General features: G+C 39.2%; 1 protein-coding gene across 1 annotated transcript in view; it reads left to right on the top strand.

The window, feature by feature from the left end:
* The first annotated feature begins 1133 nt into the window (after positions 1–1133).
* Positions 1134–17540, top strand: part of STAC (SH3 and cysteine rich domain) — a 145258-nt gene continuing 128851 nt past the window's right edge. Inside the window, exon 1 of the mRNA XM_010389682.2 lies at positions 1134–1398. Within this exon, the coding sequence (XP_010387984.2) occupies positions 1288–1398 (111 nt within the window). The 5' untranslated portion in view covers positions 1134–1287. The remainder of the gene's footprint in view (positions 1399–17540) is intronic.

Genomic DNA, 17540 nt, shown 5'->3' with positions numbered 1-17540 from the left:
AGCGTCTACAGCTAATTTTAAAAATCTGAACAGAAGTTTGCAATTTTCTTTTAAAAAGTTGACGGTATTTTGTATTAATGGGGAAAAAGAGGCGTTTAAATATCTAGGTGTATTCCCTTTCCCTGCACACTGAGGTTGTCTTCAAAAGAAACTGGACCGTCTGTATCTTTTTTCAATGGAGCTATCCCTATGTTTCCAAAAGATGAAGTAAGGCAGGCTGGTTTGCCCCTCTGTGAACAGTCCTCAACTCTTCTCTAAACTGCAACATCCAATTGCTCGTCAGCCAAGACCTGGCCTAGACTTGAGGCTCCACAGTCGGAAATGTATGGATTTTGAAGCCAAAATGTGTTCAAATTCCAGTTTCACCAATAATAGTTTAGTGGCTTAAAGCAAATTACTCAGCCTTCCTACAACCTCAACTTCCTCATTCCTACAGCTTCAATTTCCTCATAAAATGGAAGTGATCATCCCTAGACGCATAGAGTAGCTGGGAGGATTAAATAAGGTAAAAAGAAAGGGTTTAGCACAATAAGTGCATAACAAACGAGGAACAGGTGTCCATAGACACACCGCATTATCTCTCTGCTTTAGATCAAAGCTGAATGGAGGAAGCGCAGTGCCCGTTGAGTCAGGGGACCCCCACTCCGATCCCTGCTCTCTGTCACTGAACCCTATAAATAGCTTAGCTAAGTCACTGTCTCTCTCAGTCACTATTCGTTGGGGTGAGAAATGAGGGAGTTGTTGCAAGCGGTCCTTTCTGGCAATATCATTCACAGATTTTCTATTCTTTGGGGTTTGAGTCTGAATTTTCAGCATCCTCTCTACAGAATCACCCCCACTCTGTGCCGGCGCGCGCCCAGCCTTCCCCCAGCCCTCTCCAGGGCGCTGCCCCCTGCCTGCCCTCACTACTCCAGGCGTTGGCCGCGCAGCCCCGCCCCGGAGCTGCCTCCCCGCCTCCTTCCTCCTCCTGTGGGCGAGCTGAAGCCCGCTCGCCCGCTGCCGAGTGGCAGTCACGACTGTGAGGTCGCCGGCGAGGTGGCCGCGGGCGCGGCGGGGCGGGGTGGGGCAGGGCGCACTCTCCTCCACGCCGGCGGAAGTGCAGGGGAGGTGGGCAGGGCCGGGCGGGAGAGGGGGCGAGGCTGGAGGAGTGCACGTCGGCGCCTCGGCCAGGATGGGAGTCCCCGGGACCCGGAGCTGAGCAGCCTGGCGCGCGGCGGGCAGGGCGCGCAGGAGGACAGCAGCCTCGCTGTTCCTCCGGGAGCCCAACACCGTTCCCGCGCGGCCACGATGATCCCTCCGAGCTGCCCCGGCCAGGACGACGTGGACGGGCTGTCCAAGGAAGCGGCGGGCGCCGAGCAACCGCCCTCTCCTGCATCCACCAGCAGCCAGGAATCCAAGGTACCGAGCACACTTGCCCCAAGAGAACACAAACTCACACTCCTCTCCTCTCGGTCCAGCTTTGTCTCTCCTCCGATCTAGCACGGGCGTGGGGGTCTGAAACTTGCTAGTTCGCCCAGGGCTGGAGGACTTGAACGTCCGGCAGGACCCGCTGAGATTTGAACGTCTGGTAGGACCCGCTGCTCACGATGCTGGACCACATCCCTGTGGACCTAGCCTTCTCGCCCACACATCCACACGCGCAATTCATGGTGACTCCGGGTTCAGAGATCGATTTCTTGCGGGGTGGTGGCTTGGTTGCTTTGTGCTTTGAACCTGCTTGTGTCCAAAGCACGTGTAGGTGGGTATTAGGTGGCTTTTGAAGGCTGAGGGGTGGAGACAGCCGAGGGATACTCTTCCAGAAAAGCTTGAGTACTGGGCCAGAAAAGCATGTATGTATCCCAAGGGTCTCAGAGACCTTTTGCATAACAGGGATCACCCCTACCTTCAGATACCACTCACTAAAAAAGAAAAAGAAAGAAAAAGAAAAAGGGTTTGCCTGCGTTTGTCTGAAAGTTGATGTTCCTCTTGTGAAAGTTAATACTCTAAGAACTTACACTTGCTTTTATGAAAGTTACACTAACACGTATACACAAAACCAAACCCGCAGCACTTCTCCTGTCGCTGTTACACTTCCTCTGAAACTCTCGTGGGTGCCAGGCACATGTTTGAAAATCTTGGAGGAGGATAGAGTAAAATGTGGCTGCTGGCAGTGCAATGCCAAATGGCAACTCAGCTGGTGGTGGAAATCCTAAGATGGAGTTTGTAGTTACGTGGATTCTTTTAAGTGTAGAGTTCCTGGCTCTTTATTCTGATTTCATTGTGCGATCCCCAGGCATTTGGGGAATGTGAGGCAGTCCGTGTATACCAGCAAAGGAAAGGGGTTGCCAGTTTGTAGGATAGGGACAGGCCAGATGGGGCAAGGAAAAGTGCGATCCTATCTCCCTTCACATGCATCCCTGGAAGCCATTGATGCAATCAGGAGGATGAAAATCACAGCCTGAGTGGCTCTCTGGATTTGGTGTGATCCTGGGCACTGTACATTTCCCAGCCCCCTGAAGTTAACCAGCAATGATAGTAATCTAAGCCCGAAAGCTTTGCCTCTTATTTATTTTTATTTTTTTCTGTTAATTACTGGCTGCCAGACCTGGGGTATATGTGTCAACTTTTCTAAAACTCGGTTGGAAACTAGGGAAAAAGCCCCCACCTTCCCGAGTCATTGTGAGGAGTACATGAGATGCTCTAATGTCCAGCTGGTATACTGTAAGGACTCAATCATGTTTATCTTTTTCCTTCCGGAAATAAAGAGATGGACTCCATCTCATCTCAAATGATCCATTCCAAAGCAATCTGATAACCCATACACATGCACTACCTCTCCTTAGTCAAAAAGTTTCTGGGTATCATTGCCTCCCATTGAACATCAGTCCCCAAAGTGATATAGGTTAGTGGCCATTTTAGAGGAAAGCTAGAATTCTGTAAATGAATGTAGCTAAACTCAAGAGTAAAACTAGTATTGAACTTTTTGAATTGACCTGTTGCTCTGCAGTAGGTGTGTTCTGGAAAGGGCTTAGCATTTGGGCAAACAGCGGTATGGTTCAAATGCATTATATGGATTTGCTATTTATAGATGTCCTAATGGGAATTATTTGGCAGAGCAAAAACCATGTATGTAATGCCCATAATTATCCACCAATTTATCTGGCTTATGGTTTTGTACAAATTAGTTTTTCTCAAAGTGGTCTGTATACCAGATGTGTGTTTCTACATTCCTAAATTTGATGTCATGGCCTCAGAAAACTTAATTAGTGGAGATGAACTATGGGGGCCCATGAACCCTAGGAAATAGAATGCAATATCGTATGCCTAAATGTGAATTTTTCTTGGCATAGCATTCGTAATATTCTCAAAGGGATGCATGCCCCTTTAAAAAAAAGGCTAAACTGCTAGTATGGTTGTGGTAAGGTAAGACAGTAAGATGGCATGCAACTGGAGAAGAGGAAGGCTCAATTCATTCTATTCTAGGAAGACTTAGCTTAAAGCTTACTGGCATTTACGAGGATCTTTGACCCTGAGCATGAGAGCTTGGTGAGGAAAATGTGAACAGGACGGTAATAAGAATTCCATCTTACTCTTCCATGAAGTCGTCTTGTTTGTAAAATATCTTGTGGGACAAACATGGTTCAGGCCCCTTTGGGCATTAAACTCTCTCAAGGAAGACTTTGAAAATTACTTTTTTAAAAGATTTAGGTTTTTTTGCCTTATTATAAGAGTAACAAATACTCTTTGTAGATATTTGAACAGTCCAGACACACATGATGAAAAGAAAAATAAATCAGCTCTTGATGTACCATACAGAAGCATCTACTAATAATATTTTCATCTATATCTTATGTCTTTTTAAATCTGTTTATATATTTACATAGTTGAGAGAACAATAGTGAGCATCTACTGAATGATTACTGTAAGTCAGGTACAACCTTCATCTTCACGATAGAAGATTCTGTTAATATTTCTATTTTATGGATAGGGAAGTGGAAGCCAAGAAAGGTTAGATCATTTTCATTGTGAAAATTGATTTTATTATGGAAAATTTTAATATACACAAAAGTAGAGAAAACAGTGTAAAGAACTGTCATGGACCTAATCATGTGGCTTCACAATCAATTCATGGACAGTATTGTTTTATGTATTACCACCACCACCACCACCACCACCACCACCACCACCACCACCACACATACTGGATCATTTTAAAGCAAATTCCAGACATGAAATAATTCACCTGTAAATATGCTATTAGGTTGCATCTCTCAAAGATAAGGGTTATTTTCATAAACATGACTATAATCCCAATTAGCACATATTTCAGGTATTTTAAACTAAGGGCCACTATGTTCTTTGGAAGCTCACAAATAGTCTTTGGAAAATCTGTGAATAACCTGAACCAGCATTCAAAGTTGTTCGTGTACATGCTTATGTGCATCATCTAAGGAAAGAATTCATAGCTTCACGAAGGGTCTATAGCTTCAAAGGTAATTTTAATGTCCTTTCTCTTTTTCTTGAGGAAATTGAGGCCCAAAGAGGGGCAATGACTTGCTTGAGATCACACAGATAGTTACTGGCAATACCCTTATCTATGAACCCCATCTTGGGGTTCTGATTTCCTTGTGCGATCCCCAGTCCATCCCCATTGGTATCCCAGTACAGTTTCCTTGGAGCAAATTCCTGTAAGCACAAGTCATAATATAGTTTAATGTAATTGTGGGTTTTCTTCTTTATGAAACTAGTTGAGTTGAGTAAGTTTGAAAGCCACTGATACATCATACCCCTCTATCTTCCCACTAACTATTTCAGAAAGATCACAGCCTAATTATTTTCTAAGGGCTTGACACAGCCTAATTTGTTTTCTAAGGGCTTGACAAAGATCATTGAATATAAACAAAAATTTCAAGTCCCATTATCGCTTATTTCAATGAACATCTTTTCTCTTACTGACTTATTGACAACAGAAAGCTTGCTAGTGTCTAATGTGAAGGTTTGGTATAAATCTCTTTGTCATCACTTACATGACACAAGGTAACATTTTGATGATATTGAGGAATTATAGGCTTTGAGCTTGACACCTCTGTGAACCTGCCTATCACCTCAAAGCCTCAGCTTCCTTATGGGGATGCTGATGGGGCTACTAATACCTAATTGGTGTGGTTTTTGTAAGGCCTAAGAATACGTAATATACCTAATACGTAATATGTTTGTTGTAAGCATACACAAACATAAACCATTATTTATTTTCTCTATTTATTTCAAATCAGATGACTGCTACCACCAGCCACCCCAAATGTCATCATTGGAATAATTTCAATAACCACAGCTGACATTACTGTAATGTAACTGAATTTACCTCTTTGGGCTTTTAGTTATGCTAATTGACTACAGTGAGATTTCACTTCAGCTATTTTACATCCCCAAGAAGATAAGCCATAGACTCACCGGCATGTGACTTAGATTTTGAAATGGTGATATAAGCCACCAGTGTCCTAGTGGAGCCATGGACCAAAGTGACCCTCATTCCTGGAGGGTTCTTTCTGAACCTGTACCACAATCCAACCTATGAAAAAGAAATCTCTAACCATGAAGACATGGCCTGAATCTCCCAGAAAGGTTTCTGTGTCCATCTATCAGCAATTATTTATTGAGTGCCTGCTTTGTGCCCAGCATATCTCATACATATTTATGAAGCTATTATTAATAAGGAATTTAACTTCTACTCAGGGAAGAAGATGAAAGAAAACAAAACTTTGGCTTTGCATTGAATCACCAAGGGAACCCAGTCCATAGGCTAGAACCACTAAGTTGAAATTTCTGAGAGAGATCTCAAGCATCAGTATTTTCTATGCAGATCCCACTGAAAACAGAATTAGAATAGTGTATGCATAAATGCAAATTTTGCTTTTTCTTCTACCTAGTGTTATACGTAAACAGTCTTCCCATACTCTTAAATAATTACCATATAACATTCCATTGTATGAATGGAACACAATTTATTTACCTACTGTACTGATGATGGACATTTGGATTGTTTCTTGTTTTGGGCTGCTATAAGCCATACTGCTACGAACATTCCTTATATGTTCTTTGTGGCACATATGAAGCTCTTCTACTGGGTGTATACCTAGAAGTGGCATTTCTGGGTTATAGGGTATACACATGTTCAGCTTCAACATATTTTTCAAAATGGCTGTACCAATTCATATTCCTGCCAGCAATGTATAAGACTTCAATCCACTCTTTGTGCTACCATTGTTTCATATTGTCTTTCTCATTTTGGCCATCTAATATACAATTAATGATATTGCAATGTGGTTTTCACTTGTATTTCCCCAATGACTAATAAGCTTAGCAGTTTTTATATGTTTATTGGCATTTGATATCTTCTTGTGCAGTTGTTCAAGTCTTTTGCCCATTTTTCTATTAGGTTATTTGTTTCTTACTAATTTGTAGGGGTTCTTCTTATATTCTGGATATGAGAACGTTGAGAGAAAAATGTATTGCAGATATTCTCTTCTACACTGAAAAAAAAGGCTTACCATTTTTCTTCTTCACAGAAATTCCTAATTTAATGTAGTCTAATTTTTACATTTTCTCTCCTATGGTTGTGCTTTTTGTGTACTGCTTATAAAATCTTGGCCTATTCCAAAGTCATATAGATATTCTCCTATTACTATTTTCTAGAATTGTTATTATTATTCACCTTTCACAGGTGGATTTACAATTCATTTGGAATTGCTTTTTTGGTATGGTGTGAGGTAGGGGTCAATATTCATTTTGACTGTACCACTTTTGCTATCCATAAATAATTTGACTGTATATGTGGAAGTTTCTATTCTGCCCATTGGCCTCTTTGTCTATCTTTCTACCAGTACAGCACTGTCTTAAATGTAATGATTTTATTTAAAAGATCTTGATATCTGGTAGCATAAGCCCTGGAACTTTGCTCTTCTTTTGCAAAACAGATTTGGGTTATTTTTGACTCCTTGCATTTCCACATGTGCTTTGGAATCACCTGATCAATTTGCACAAAAACGCCTGCTGGAATTCTGAATGGAACTGCATTGAATCTATAAATCCATGTGGAGAGAATGGGCATGTTCTTACTCCAAAGTACTTGCTTTTGTCAAGTCCCCTAGGACATCATTGGTAGGAACCAAATTTTGTTACTTTTTCAGTTTGGGGTTTACCAAACCAACTTTTGTTGTCTAAATTCAAGCGTCACATCTATGCGAGGGCAGATCCATGACTAGGAATTCCAAGATGAATATTTTGTTTACTTATTCACTTTTGTCCACCTGAAGTCTAAACTAACATTTCTTTATCATCAACCTGAGTTGGTAAGAATTTTATTTCTAGTTCATTTTTTCCTTCTTTTTTAGATCCCACTCCATGCAGACATCAAAACCAACCTAGGTTTTTCTTGACTGTGGTAAAATATGCATAACATACAGCTTACCATTTTAATCATATTTAAGTGTACAGTTCTACAGCATTAAGTACATTCACATTGTTGTGCAGCCATAACCACCATTCATCTCCAGAGCATCTTTATCATCTCCAACTGTAACTCTGTACCCATTCAACACTAATTACTAATTCCCCATCCCCCTTTTTCACCAGTCTCTGGCAACCACCATTTTGCTTTTCATCTATATGAATTTGACTATTCTGGGTTTACCATATAAGAGAAATCATATATTTGTCCTTTTGTGATTATTTCACTTAACATAATGTCTTCACAGCTCATCTACATTGTGGCATGTATCAGAATTCCCTTCTTTTTTTAAGGCGGAATAATATCCCATTGTATGTATATACTACATACAATGTAGTATATCCACTGATACATCAGTGAATACTTGGGCTGCTTCTACCTTTTGGCTACTCTGAATAATGCTGCTGTGAAGTGGGTGTGCAAATACTTGTTGGAGTCCCCTCTTTCATTTCTTATGGGTATATAACCAGAAGTGCAATTGCTGCATCATCTGGTGATTCTATGTTTAATTTTTTGAGAAATTGCCATCCTATTTTCCACAGTGGTCACACAGTTTTGGATTCTGACAAGTAATGCACAAGGATTCCAGTTTCTCCACATCCTCACCAACACTTGTTATTCTCTGGGTTTTGTTGATCCTGATGGGTACAAGATGGTATCTCATGTTTAGTGATGTAGAGCATGTTTTTATGTGCTTATAGGTCATTTGCATATCTTCTTTGGAAAAATATCTAGTCAAGGCCTTCGTCCATTTTAAAATTAGATTGTTTTGTTTTTGTTGTTGGATTGTAGTAAGTATTAAAGGCTTTTAGCCAGCAAATTTGAATGATGCAGAATTATTGAATTTTATTATTGTTTTACTTACATTTATTCATTGAAAGGGTTATTTTTCATGCTTTTTTATTACTTGTCTTTTTGGTATGTAAATTATCTGTTCATGTCCTTGTCCATTTTAATACTGTTTATTTATTTCTTATTGGTTTTTTAAAAATTTTTTATAAATATTAAAATCAACCTTTCATATACATTGCTAACATTTTCCCAGATTGAAATTTGTTTTTCAATTTTATTACATTTTCAATGTAGAAGTTTCCTTTTTTATGGTTTTAAATGTCTCAAATTTACTTAGCTATGTTTTATTCTTTTCAATTATATTTAGAAAGTACTTCCAACCCTGAGAACAGAAAAATAAAATAACCTGTATCTTTCTCTAGATCCTCAATATGTACTTTTTGCTTTTATCATTTTCATATATTTTGATATATGATATTGATAAAATATATTGATATTTTCATATCAATTTCATATAAATTCGTCTGGAATTTATATCATTATGTAGTATGAATAAATCTATTTTTTCCAAATGATGAATCGATATTTCTAAAACCATTTGTTGAATAATGTATTCTTTTTTCACTGATTTGAAATTTTATGTTTATTATGTAATAAGTGGTAATATGTAGGAGATTCTCTTTTAGAGTTATCTGTCATATTCTAGTGTTTTGTAACTTTATTTTTGCACTTATTACTATACTGTACTCTTGCATGACTATTATGTGTTTTAATTATTGTAGCTTAGTAATAGAATTTGATAATTAATAATACAAGTACTCTCTTGGAAGTTTTATATTTATCTGCACTCAACTTTTCATTTTCTACCAAATTATGAAAACAATATCTTGAAAGTAATTTCAAATTACTCCTGATATTATTTCATGAAACTCCTGATATTATTTCAGTGAAATCTTTACAATAATGAGATTTCTTATCCAAAATCATAGTATATCTCTAGTTATTGAAACATCTATCTTTTATGCCTCTCATAAATGCTTGGAACTGCCTTCAAATATTTCTTGCCCAAATTCTTTGTTAGCTATTTTCCAAGTATCTCAGTCCATTCAGGCTGCTAAAACAAAATGTCATAAACTGGGTTTACAAACAACAAAAATGTATTTGTCACAGTTCCAGGAGCTGGAAAATCCAAGACCAAGGCATCGGCAGAGGGCCTGTTTACTGGTTTATAGATGGAATCCTGTAGCTGTGCTGTCCCATAGTGGAAGGTACAAGGTAGTTCTCTGAGACCTCTCTATAAGGGCACTAATCCGACTCATGTAGGCTCTGCCCTCATGTCCTAATCACCTCCCAAAGGCCTCACCTTTAATACCGTCACACTGGTGGATTAAGTTTCAGCAAATGAATTTCGGGGGCACACAAACATTAAAAACATAGCACACAGTATTTTATACTCTGACTTACTATTATGAATTACCATTTTTATATTTTTTGACTGGTGATAGCTGGCACATAAGAAATTCATTCTTATATTAGTTTTATATTCTAAAATCATTTATATTCCATTTCTTATCCATTAATAAAGAAATACAATGTTGCTTACTGGTTCAGAGCATGGGCACAGACACAGTCATGTTCAAATCCCATTGTGCCACTTTGAGATGCCACTTAACAAGCTTTCCTGTCCCTCACTTTCCAGAGATTCACTGTACTTTCCATAAAGTGAGCATAATAATGTCCTCTGCAGCATTGCCATTCAAGTTAATTAGTGTATGTAAAGTGCTTAACACAGAGCCTGGCATATAGCAAGTAAATGATAGCTATTATTTTCATATTATCATAATATGTGAAATAACAATTTTGCCTCTAACTATAATTCTCTTTCATTTGGAGGGGAAAGGGAGTGCAGTGTGTAGGGACAGGAGTTTATTGCTGGAGAACTTCCAAAAGTATGGTAAATATTAGAGAGATACCAGGCTGGCACATGATTTAACTTTAAATGCCACTAATGTTTTACTATACATGTAATATTGTACAGTATTGGGCTGACAGGTGGCCTTAGTTCTCCTATAAACACTCGCCACTCTAGAAGCCACCAAAAGTACTTATATAGCCTGAGAAAAATCATGTGGTGCCCTGCAAATTCAACTTAAAGACAAATCCATTTCCAACTAAGTCATTCCTTAAGATCCCCTTCTACACAAATTCCAGACATCCCACTCATGTTCACAATTAAACTAAGGCAGTCTTTCTCATTTTAAAGATAGGTAATGTTCCTAGCTTACGAAGAATTTCCATGAGGAGTAGATGTGGAATTGTTTCAGATGACTTTTTGGCAAGTATGGAGGTAATAATGTGATTTTTCTTTTTCTTTTCCTTTTTTTTTTTTTTTTTTTTTTTTTTTTTTTTGTCCTTTGGCCTCTTTATCTGATGGATTATATTAATAGATATCCTAATATTAAACTCTTATTACAATCCTGGAACAAGTCCTACTTGGCCATGGGGATTTTATTTTAATAAACTTTTGAGTTTTGATTGCCAATGCTTTATTATTTTTACATCCACATACATAAGAGAGATTGTTCGATAACTGTCACTTTTGTGTTCTTGGTCAGATTTTATGTTTAATGATATGCCAAGTTTCAGAAGATGAATTGGGAACATGTCCATTAATGTTTTTGTTTTGTTTTTGTATTTTTATGTGTGTAACATTTTAAGGAACCCAGAAATAATATTCTCTTTGAATGTTTTTAAAAAATGCCAATAATATCTAAACCTACCACCTGTCTTAAAACAAAATTTGGAAATATTTTTTTCCATTATTAAATTCCATTCCTTTTTTCCTAAATTGGCTTGAGTCAGATTTGTTAACTTGTATTTTACCAGAAAATTATCCATTTTACTTAAATCTTCATAACATCTCCAGATGGGTTATAGGAGGACAGCACTGGTACCTTCCTTCAGTCTTGTCCCATCTTCCCTCTCTCTGGCAGGATTCCCATGGATTCCATCTTGTTCATACCATCTTTTATACTTCTCTATTTCTGTCTAACACTGATTCCTTAGATCTGGATTTGAAATCAGAAGTGTTAAGCACGAGTGTTCACATCTCCACTTTACCAAAAGAAAGGATCCCTTGCTCCCTCTTTCAATCTCTCACTCATTCTTGGTTTCCCTCTTACTGCTATAGAAGTTGCTCTTTGATCCCATTGGCAATCTGTCCTCCGCCTATGTTTCAAATGTCGTTCTTCCCCAGCATTCTGTTTTTCACCCCCAGCCCTTCTCATCCTTCATAATCTCTCTGGGCTAAATCTTACTTCTTATTATTTCATCCACCAGCTGAAGACTCCTAAATCTGCATCCAACCCAGACATCACTCTAGTGAGTGCCAGACCAATACATCCTGCTGCCCTTTGGACAGTCTCTGTTGATGCCCACATCTTAAATTCAACCTACCCTCAATGGAATTTATCATTCTTGACTCAGCTGTCACGCCTTTTCTTCTTATGTGCTCTTTTTGTTGTTAATTTGTTTTTTCTTATGTGCTCTTCTTCTGATGAGCTCCTCCATAGAGAAGCATCATCCACGGAGTCCACCAAGCCAGAAAACCAGAAGCCCTTGATGAGCCTGATGGGGGTGGCCTGAGCAGGGAGGAGGCTGTTTGGCAGCAGGTAGAGAGAAGACAAGATGTCTTGCAGCTCCCAGAGCATGCTTCATTTGTCTGAAAATGAAACATGCACCTGTTGCCTGTTTCTAATGGCCCTCATAACTGAAGTTTCAGTCAGCATGTTTTCCTCAGGTCTGAAAGCAACTGTGACCATAGAATGAAGGATTGAGGTCAGACTTCAAGAAAGGAATAAAGAAGGAAGACCCAGAACACCCTGGGGCTCCCAGGAATGCCACTGCTCCCTTGCCCTCCAAACTGATACCAGGGGAGTGAAAAGCAGCACCAGAGTTCTTTATGCCTTGATAAGATCCCACATTCCCTCCCCTCCCCTCCAACACTCTGTTTTATCAGAACAAGGTGACTTGGAGACCTTGGAAAATATTCCCATCACACCACTTTCCCAGTGATGTCAATCACTAGAAGCACAAGGCTGCAAGGCCCCTTCCTCTCACAGTTTCCTCTCTGAACAGATTTGCACGTCTGCTAATCCAGCCCATCGTCCAACCTCCCTAGAGGTCAATACCCTCCACTCTACTCTAGAATTCACTTTTAGCAAAATCCTCTTTATCCTCAACTTCCTCTCGGATGTGTCCTTTACTTCTTATGCTAATATCTAGTCCTTTCCTTTCTCTTTTTGAGACAGAGTCTTATTGTGCCACCTAAGCTGGAGTGCAGTGGTACAGTTATGGCTCACTGCAGCCTCAGCCTCCCAGGCTCAAGCAATCCTCCCACTTCAGCCTCCCAAGTAGTTGGGACTACAGGCACATACAATCATGCCCAGCTAATTTTTATTTATTTATTTATTTACTTATTTATTTATTTACTTATTTATTTGGTAGAGATGAGGTCTCCCTATGTTGCCCAGCCTAGTCTTGAACTCCTAGGCTCAAGCAATTCTCTCACCTCAGCCTCCCAAAGTGCTGGAATTACAGTCATGAGCCCCATGCCTGGCCCCTGCAGAGCTTTCAGGTGATGGTTGTTTTTTCCTTCATCACGCCTAGTGACCAGGGAGGCAGCCTTACTGCTGCCTCCCGTTTATTGTCTCTCTTCCTTTAAAACTCGCAGCTTTAAAATCTATGCTGTCAGATTCTCCCATTTCCTGCTGTCATCAGCAGTCACCTCCCAACCCCAGGGAGGTCTCGTCTGCTAGAGCCAGGCCTACTCTAATTCACTCCAGCACTACTCCTGTTGTACATAATCCTTTATGATTTTCACACACTGAAGATGACTCTTCCAAATACCCTGACCTCCTGAGTCCTTAAGCTTTTCTCCTCCTACGATCTTGTCTTCTACCCTCTTCCATATTGGCCACCCACTTCCATAAGCATTCCCAAGACTTCATTCAAACAAGCATTACACCCTCTCTAGAATCTCCCTTTCAAGCTTCCCACTGTATGGCTACCATCTAATTCTCTTTAGCCTTTCTGTTCCAATAGTATTTCAGCCACACCAGGGCATCAAATCCATTAAATCAGTGAATTTACCCTCCTTGCAGTATTCCTCACCCATTTTAGGTTCTTAGATTCTACTTTTCCTTCATTGTAATTACTTCTTCGCAAACACCCTCAACTCCCTTGCTCCTGTGTCCCCAGCATCACTTAGAAAATTCAATCTACCTAAAGCTCATTTTCCACCTACTCTGAACCTGTACTTCTGGAGAAAGTAGAGAAGACAGATGATAAACAAAGTAAAAAAAAAAAATGCATAACATTATTTTAGGCAGTGATAAAGCTAAATAGAAGAGTACTTGTGGAATAGGGTAGCATAGGGAGCTATTTTACATAGACTGACTGCTATGGGCTGAATATATGTGCCCTCCAAATTTATATTGAAACCCTAATCTCCAATGTGATAGTATTTGGACATCGGCCTCTGGGAGATAATTAGGTTATGATGGTGAAAGCTTCATGATGTAATTAGTGGCCTTATAAAAACAGACAAGAGAGAGCTTCCTTCTTCTCTCTGCTCTCCCTCATGTGAGCATGTAGCAAGAAAGCAGCCATCCGTGAACCAGGAGGAAGGCCCTCAGCAGGAAATTGACCATACTGGCACCCTGATCTCAGACTTCCAGCTTCCAGAGCTGGGAGAAATAAATGTTTATTGCTTAAGCCACCCAGTCTGTGGTATTCTTATTACAATAGCTCAAACTCTCTAAGACAGTGACCAGGAAAGGATTCTGTGAAAAAGTAACTTTTGTTTCAGAAATGAGAATGCAGTAAGGGCATGAGTTGTGTGAAGATCTAGAGGAAGAGAAGAAGCCGGGGGGCAGGGAGATCTGAGCAAAGCCCCAGAGGTGGAACAAGCTTGTATTTGTGGAGAGCAACCAGAAATCTTGGGTGCTTATTGTTGAGTAAACAACAGGAAAAATAACAGGAGGTGAGTACAGACACCTAAACTCACCTACAGAGAGGTGAGTCCAGCGGCTGGATCTTCATTGTCCAGTATGGTAGCCATTAACCACATGTGGTTAGTTAAGTTTATATTTAAATTAATTGAAATTTAAAAATCAGTTTCTCAGTAACACTAGCCATATTTCCAGCACTTGGTAAGCACATGTGGCTAGTGGCTACTGTATTAAACACCACAGATTAGAGAACATTTTCATGGTTGCACAGGCTCTAGTGGACAGTGCTGGCTTGGTCTTATGGACTTCATTGTCCATGCTAAGGAATTTAGATTTTTATCCAAGTTTGAAAGAAAACCACCGGAGAAACCCAGGGAGAAGGAGGATCTGGATAGTACATTACTCACATTTTACAAAGATTACTGTGGCTGCTGTATGCAGCAGAGCAAGAGTAAAAGTAAGGAGGCCAGTTAGAATGCTATGGTAGTCCAGATTAGGGAGAATCTGGTAGCACATAGTGGACAATTTAAGAAGTGATATAGGCCCAGCATGGTGGCTCACACCTGTAATCCCAGCACTTTGGGAGGCTGAGGTGGTGGATCACCTGAGGTCAGGAGTTAGAGACCAGCCTGGCCAACACGGCAAAACTCTGTATCTACTAAAAATATAAAAATTAGCCAGGTGCGGTGGTGCACACCTGTAGTCCAAGCCACTCAGGAGGCTGAGGCAGGAGAATCGCTTGAACCCGAGAGGTGGAGGTTGCAGTGAGCTGAGATCGTGCCACTACACTCCGGCCTGGGCAACAGAGTGAAACTCTGTCAAAAAAAAAAAAAAAAAAAGGAATATATTTGCATTATATTTTAGAAATAAAATCAACAAGAGTTCCTATGAATGTATACTGTGAGGTGTGAAGGAGAGAGATAACTCAGTAATGACTTTTAAAAGGTTAATAGGAGAATCCAAAGAGAGAGATATATATCTCAAAATATTTTATGGTCCAAGAAGCCCTGTGCAAAGGTAAGTTGGTAGCAGTCACAGTAACCTTCAGAAAGATGGGATGTGAACTTAATCTTATGGATAACCTTCCAAAGATAGAAACAATGTAATTGGCTTGACTGAAATTGCATACTGGGAAATTGCAGACCAGAAAGTTGAAGAGGTCAGATGAAGGTCTTGGAAGCTGGGCACAGGGATTTAGATTTGAAAGGTGAGGATAGGAGAAGTCACTAATGTTGTAGTAGTGAAGTGAAAGATGAACTGGCATGGGGAGCACCTAAAACCAGGGAGGTGAGTAGTCCAGTCTTTAAAAGATGACAGAGAGCAAATGAGAAGAAAGAGAAAAGAGCAGACGTGAGAGGAATTTCGATGACAAGTAGAAGTGTCTGTTTCCTCCTCAGGGAGCCATCTTCACAGAGCCTGCACAAGAGGTGGAAGTTGGGATCAGGAGGGCCCTTATCTGGCTGGAGACTACTTGGTCAGAGTGAACGACCAGAATACATGAATAGAGATTCTAAGATCAGAGCCAGAAATGTGGAGACAAGAAAAATTCCAATGGTGGGGTGAGAACCAACAGAGCAAAAGGGGCTAATGTTAGCAGTTAGAAGATAAGAAGCAGGATGGAATGAGGTGCAAACAAAGTCATCAAGAATTAAAAGTATTCATCTCACTGCTTATGGCAGCTCTTCTCTTCTATGTTGCTTGGTCCATGTAGATTATCAGTCGATGTTCAGTCATAAGGATTGGCTGTTAGTCCCAGTAATCTACATTCAAATCTCCTCATGTAGCAAGAAGATAGCAGCAAGGGCCAGAATCATCCAACAAGAAAACACGTTGATTTTTGGCTTCTATAAGCATCTCGCCACAAAGTTAAAAAAGAAAAAAAAAGATGAGAGTCAAGTAGAAAGACATTGGATTAGAATAATTTACTTCAGTCCTAGAGTCTTTCTGGTAAATAATATTTACCTCTATGAAAGAGAAAACTCTCTGGTCATAGTTTTCATTGTATAAATTTATTTCCTCCTCCCCCAGTTAATCTTATTCTAAAAACACAATGGGAGCCCCACCCTGAATTTCAACAAGCTTAGAGATTTTCAGATTGATTTCTTTTTTTATATTTTGTTTTAGCAGATATTGAACCAAAGTTTTATCAAGCAGAGTGTACATGACTTAGATATACATATGAAAAAAATTAATTATAAATTGGATCTCTGTTTATTGAATAATATTTTTCTACTAGTTTCATTAAAAAATCTGAGATGAAGTTCCTTGGAAAAATAACATTATAAAAAAATAATAAAAATCACAGGATACAAATGCAATAAATCTTTTACATCAGATTTATGGTTGAAAAATGCTAGGGATAATTTTCTGATAGCACATTATTACTGCTATACAAAGTTAGTCACTACTTTTTTCCAGAGTTCCATATTTTAGGGGAAATTAGTGCTTTCCATCTCACAGAAGTACAGGGATACTTCATTAGAATGCTCAGCAAAGGAGTCATCCGGGAGAATCAAGCCATACTGATAATGGGGGGCATGAAAATGTTGCAAGCATTTTTTCTGTTGATAATTTTGCTTGTAAATCTTTCTGGTTCACATTTCCCTGCTTTTAAAAGCAGAATATACCAAATGTAATTTCATTCCCATGTAATAACAGCGTTGCAAATGCTTTGTAAATTTCAAAGCAATTTTATTGTTTTTATAATTTCCTTTTCCTAATTACTCAGAATCACTATTCTGAATGCCAGTTATTGAACTTATTATATGTAGGGTAGTTTTTTCCTTGCACTAATGACTCTATACTGCTATTCTCTCCTAGTTCTTGTATCTGATTCTTACATTTTACTATCTCCTCCCACACAGAGATTATCCCTGTCTCTAGTCTAAGGCTTCTAATTTGCTTCCGCTAATTTGCATTTGTAGTGGAAAATAAATCATCAAACCAGTTGGAGTTTTTTGTTCCTCAAAACAAAATGGACACTGAGCCTAATGGACTATCAGAAAAGTAAACACGGTTTTGTCTTTTAGTGTTTTGTGTTTTGTTTTGTCTTTTATTTAGTGATTAATCTGGTAGTTCAGACTTTTTGTTTATATTTTCTGATTCTTGGTTATGTTTCCTATAAGTTGTTTTGTCAGATACTGAGTTCCTGATAGATTTGAAATTTCTTAAACCTTGTTTAAAAGGCAAATCAATTAAGCTAAAGTTGCTGGTACTCACTTATTTAATTAATACATTTTTGCTGAATGAGG

The sequence above is a fragment of the Rhinopithecus roxellana genome, chromosome 1 (assembly GCF_007565055.1).
Source record: "Rhinopithecus roxellana isolate Shanxi Qingling chromosome 1, ASM756505v1, whole genome shotgun sequence".
Lineage (NCBI taxonomy): Eukaryota > Metazoa > Chordata > Mammalia > Primates > Cercopithecidae > Rhinopithecus > Rhinopithecus roxellana.
The sequence above is the reverse complement of the archived record's forward strand: the minus strand, read 5'-3'. Positions and strand labels throughout refer to the sequence as shown.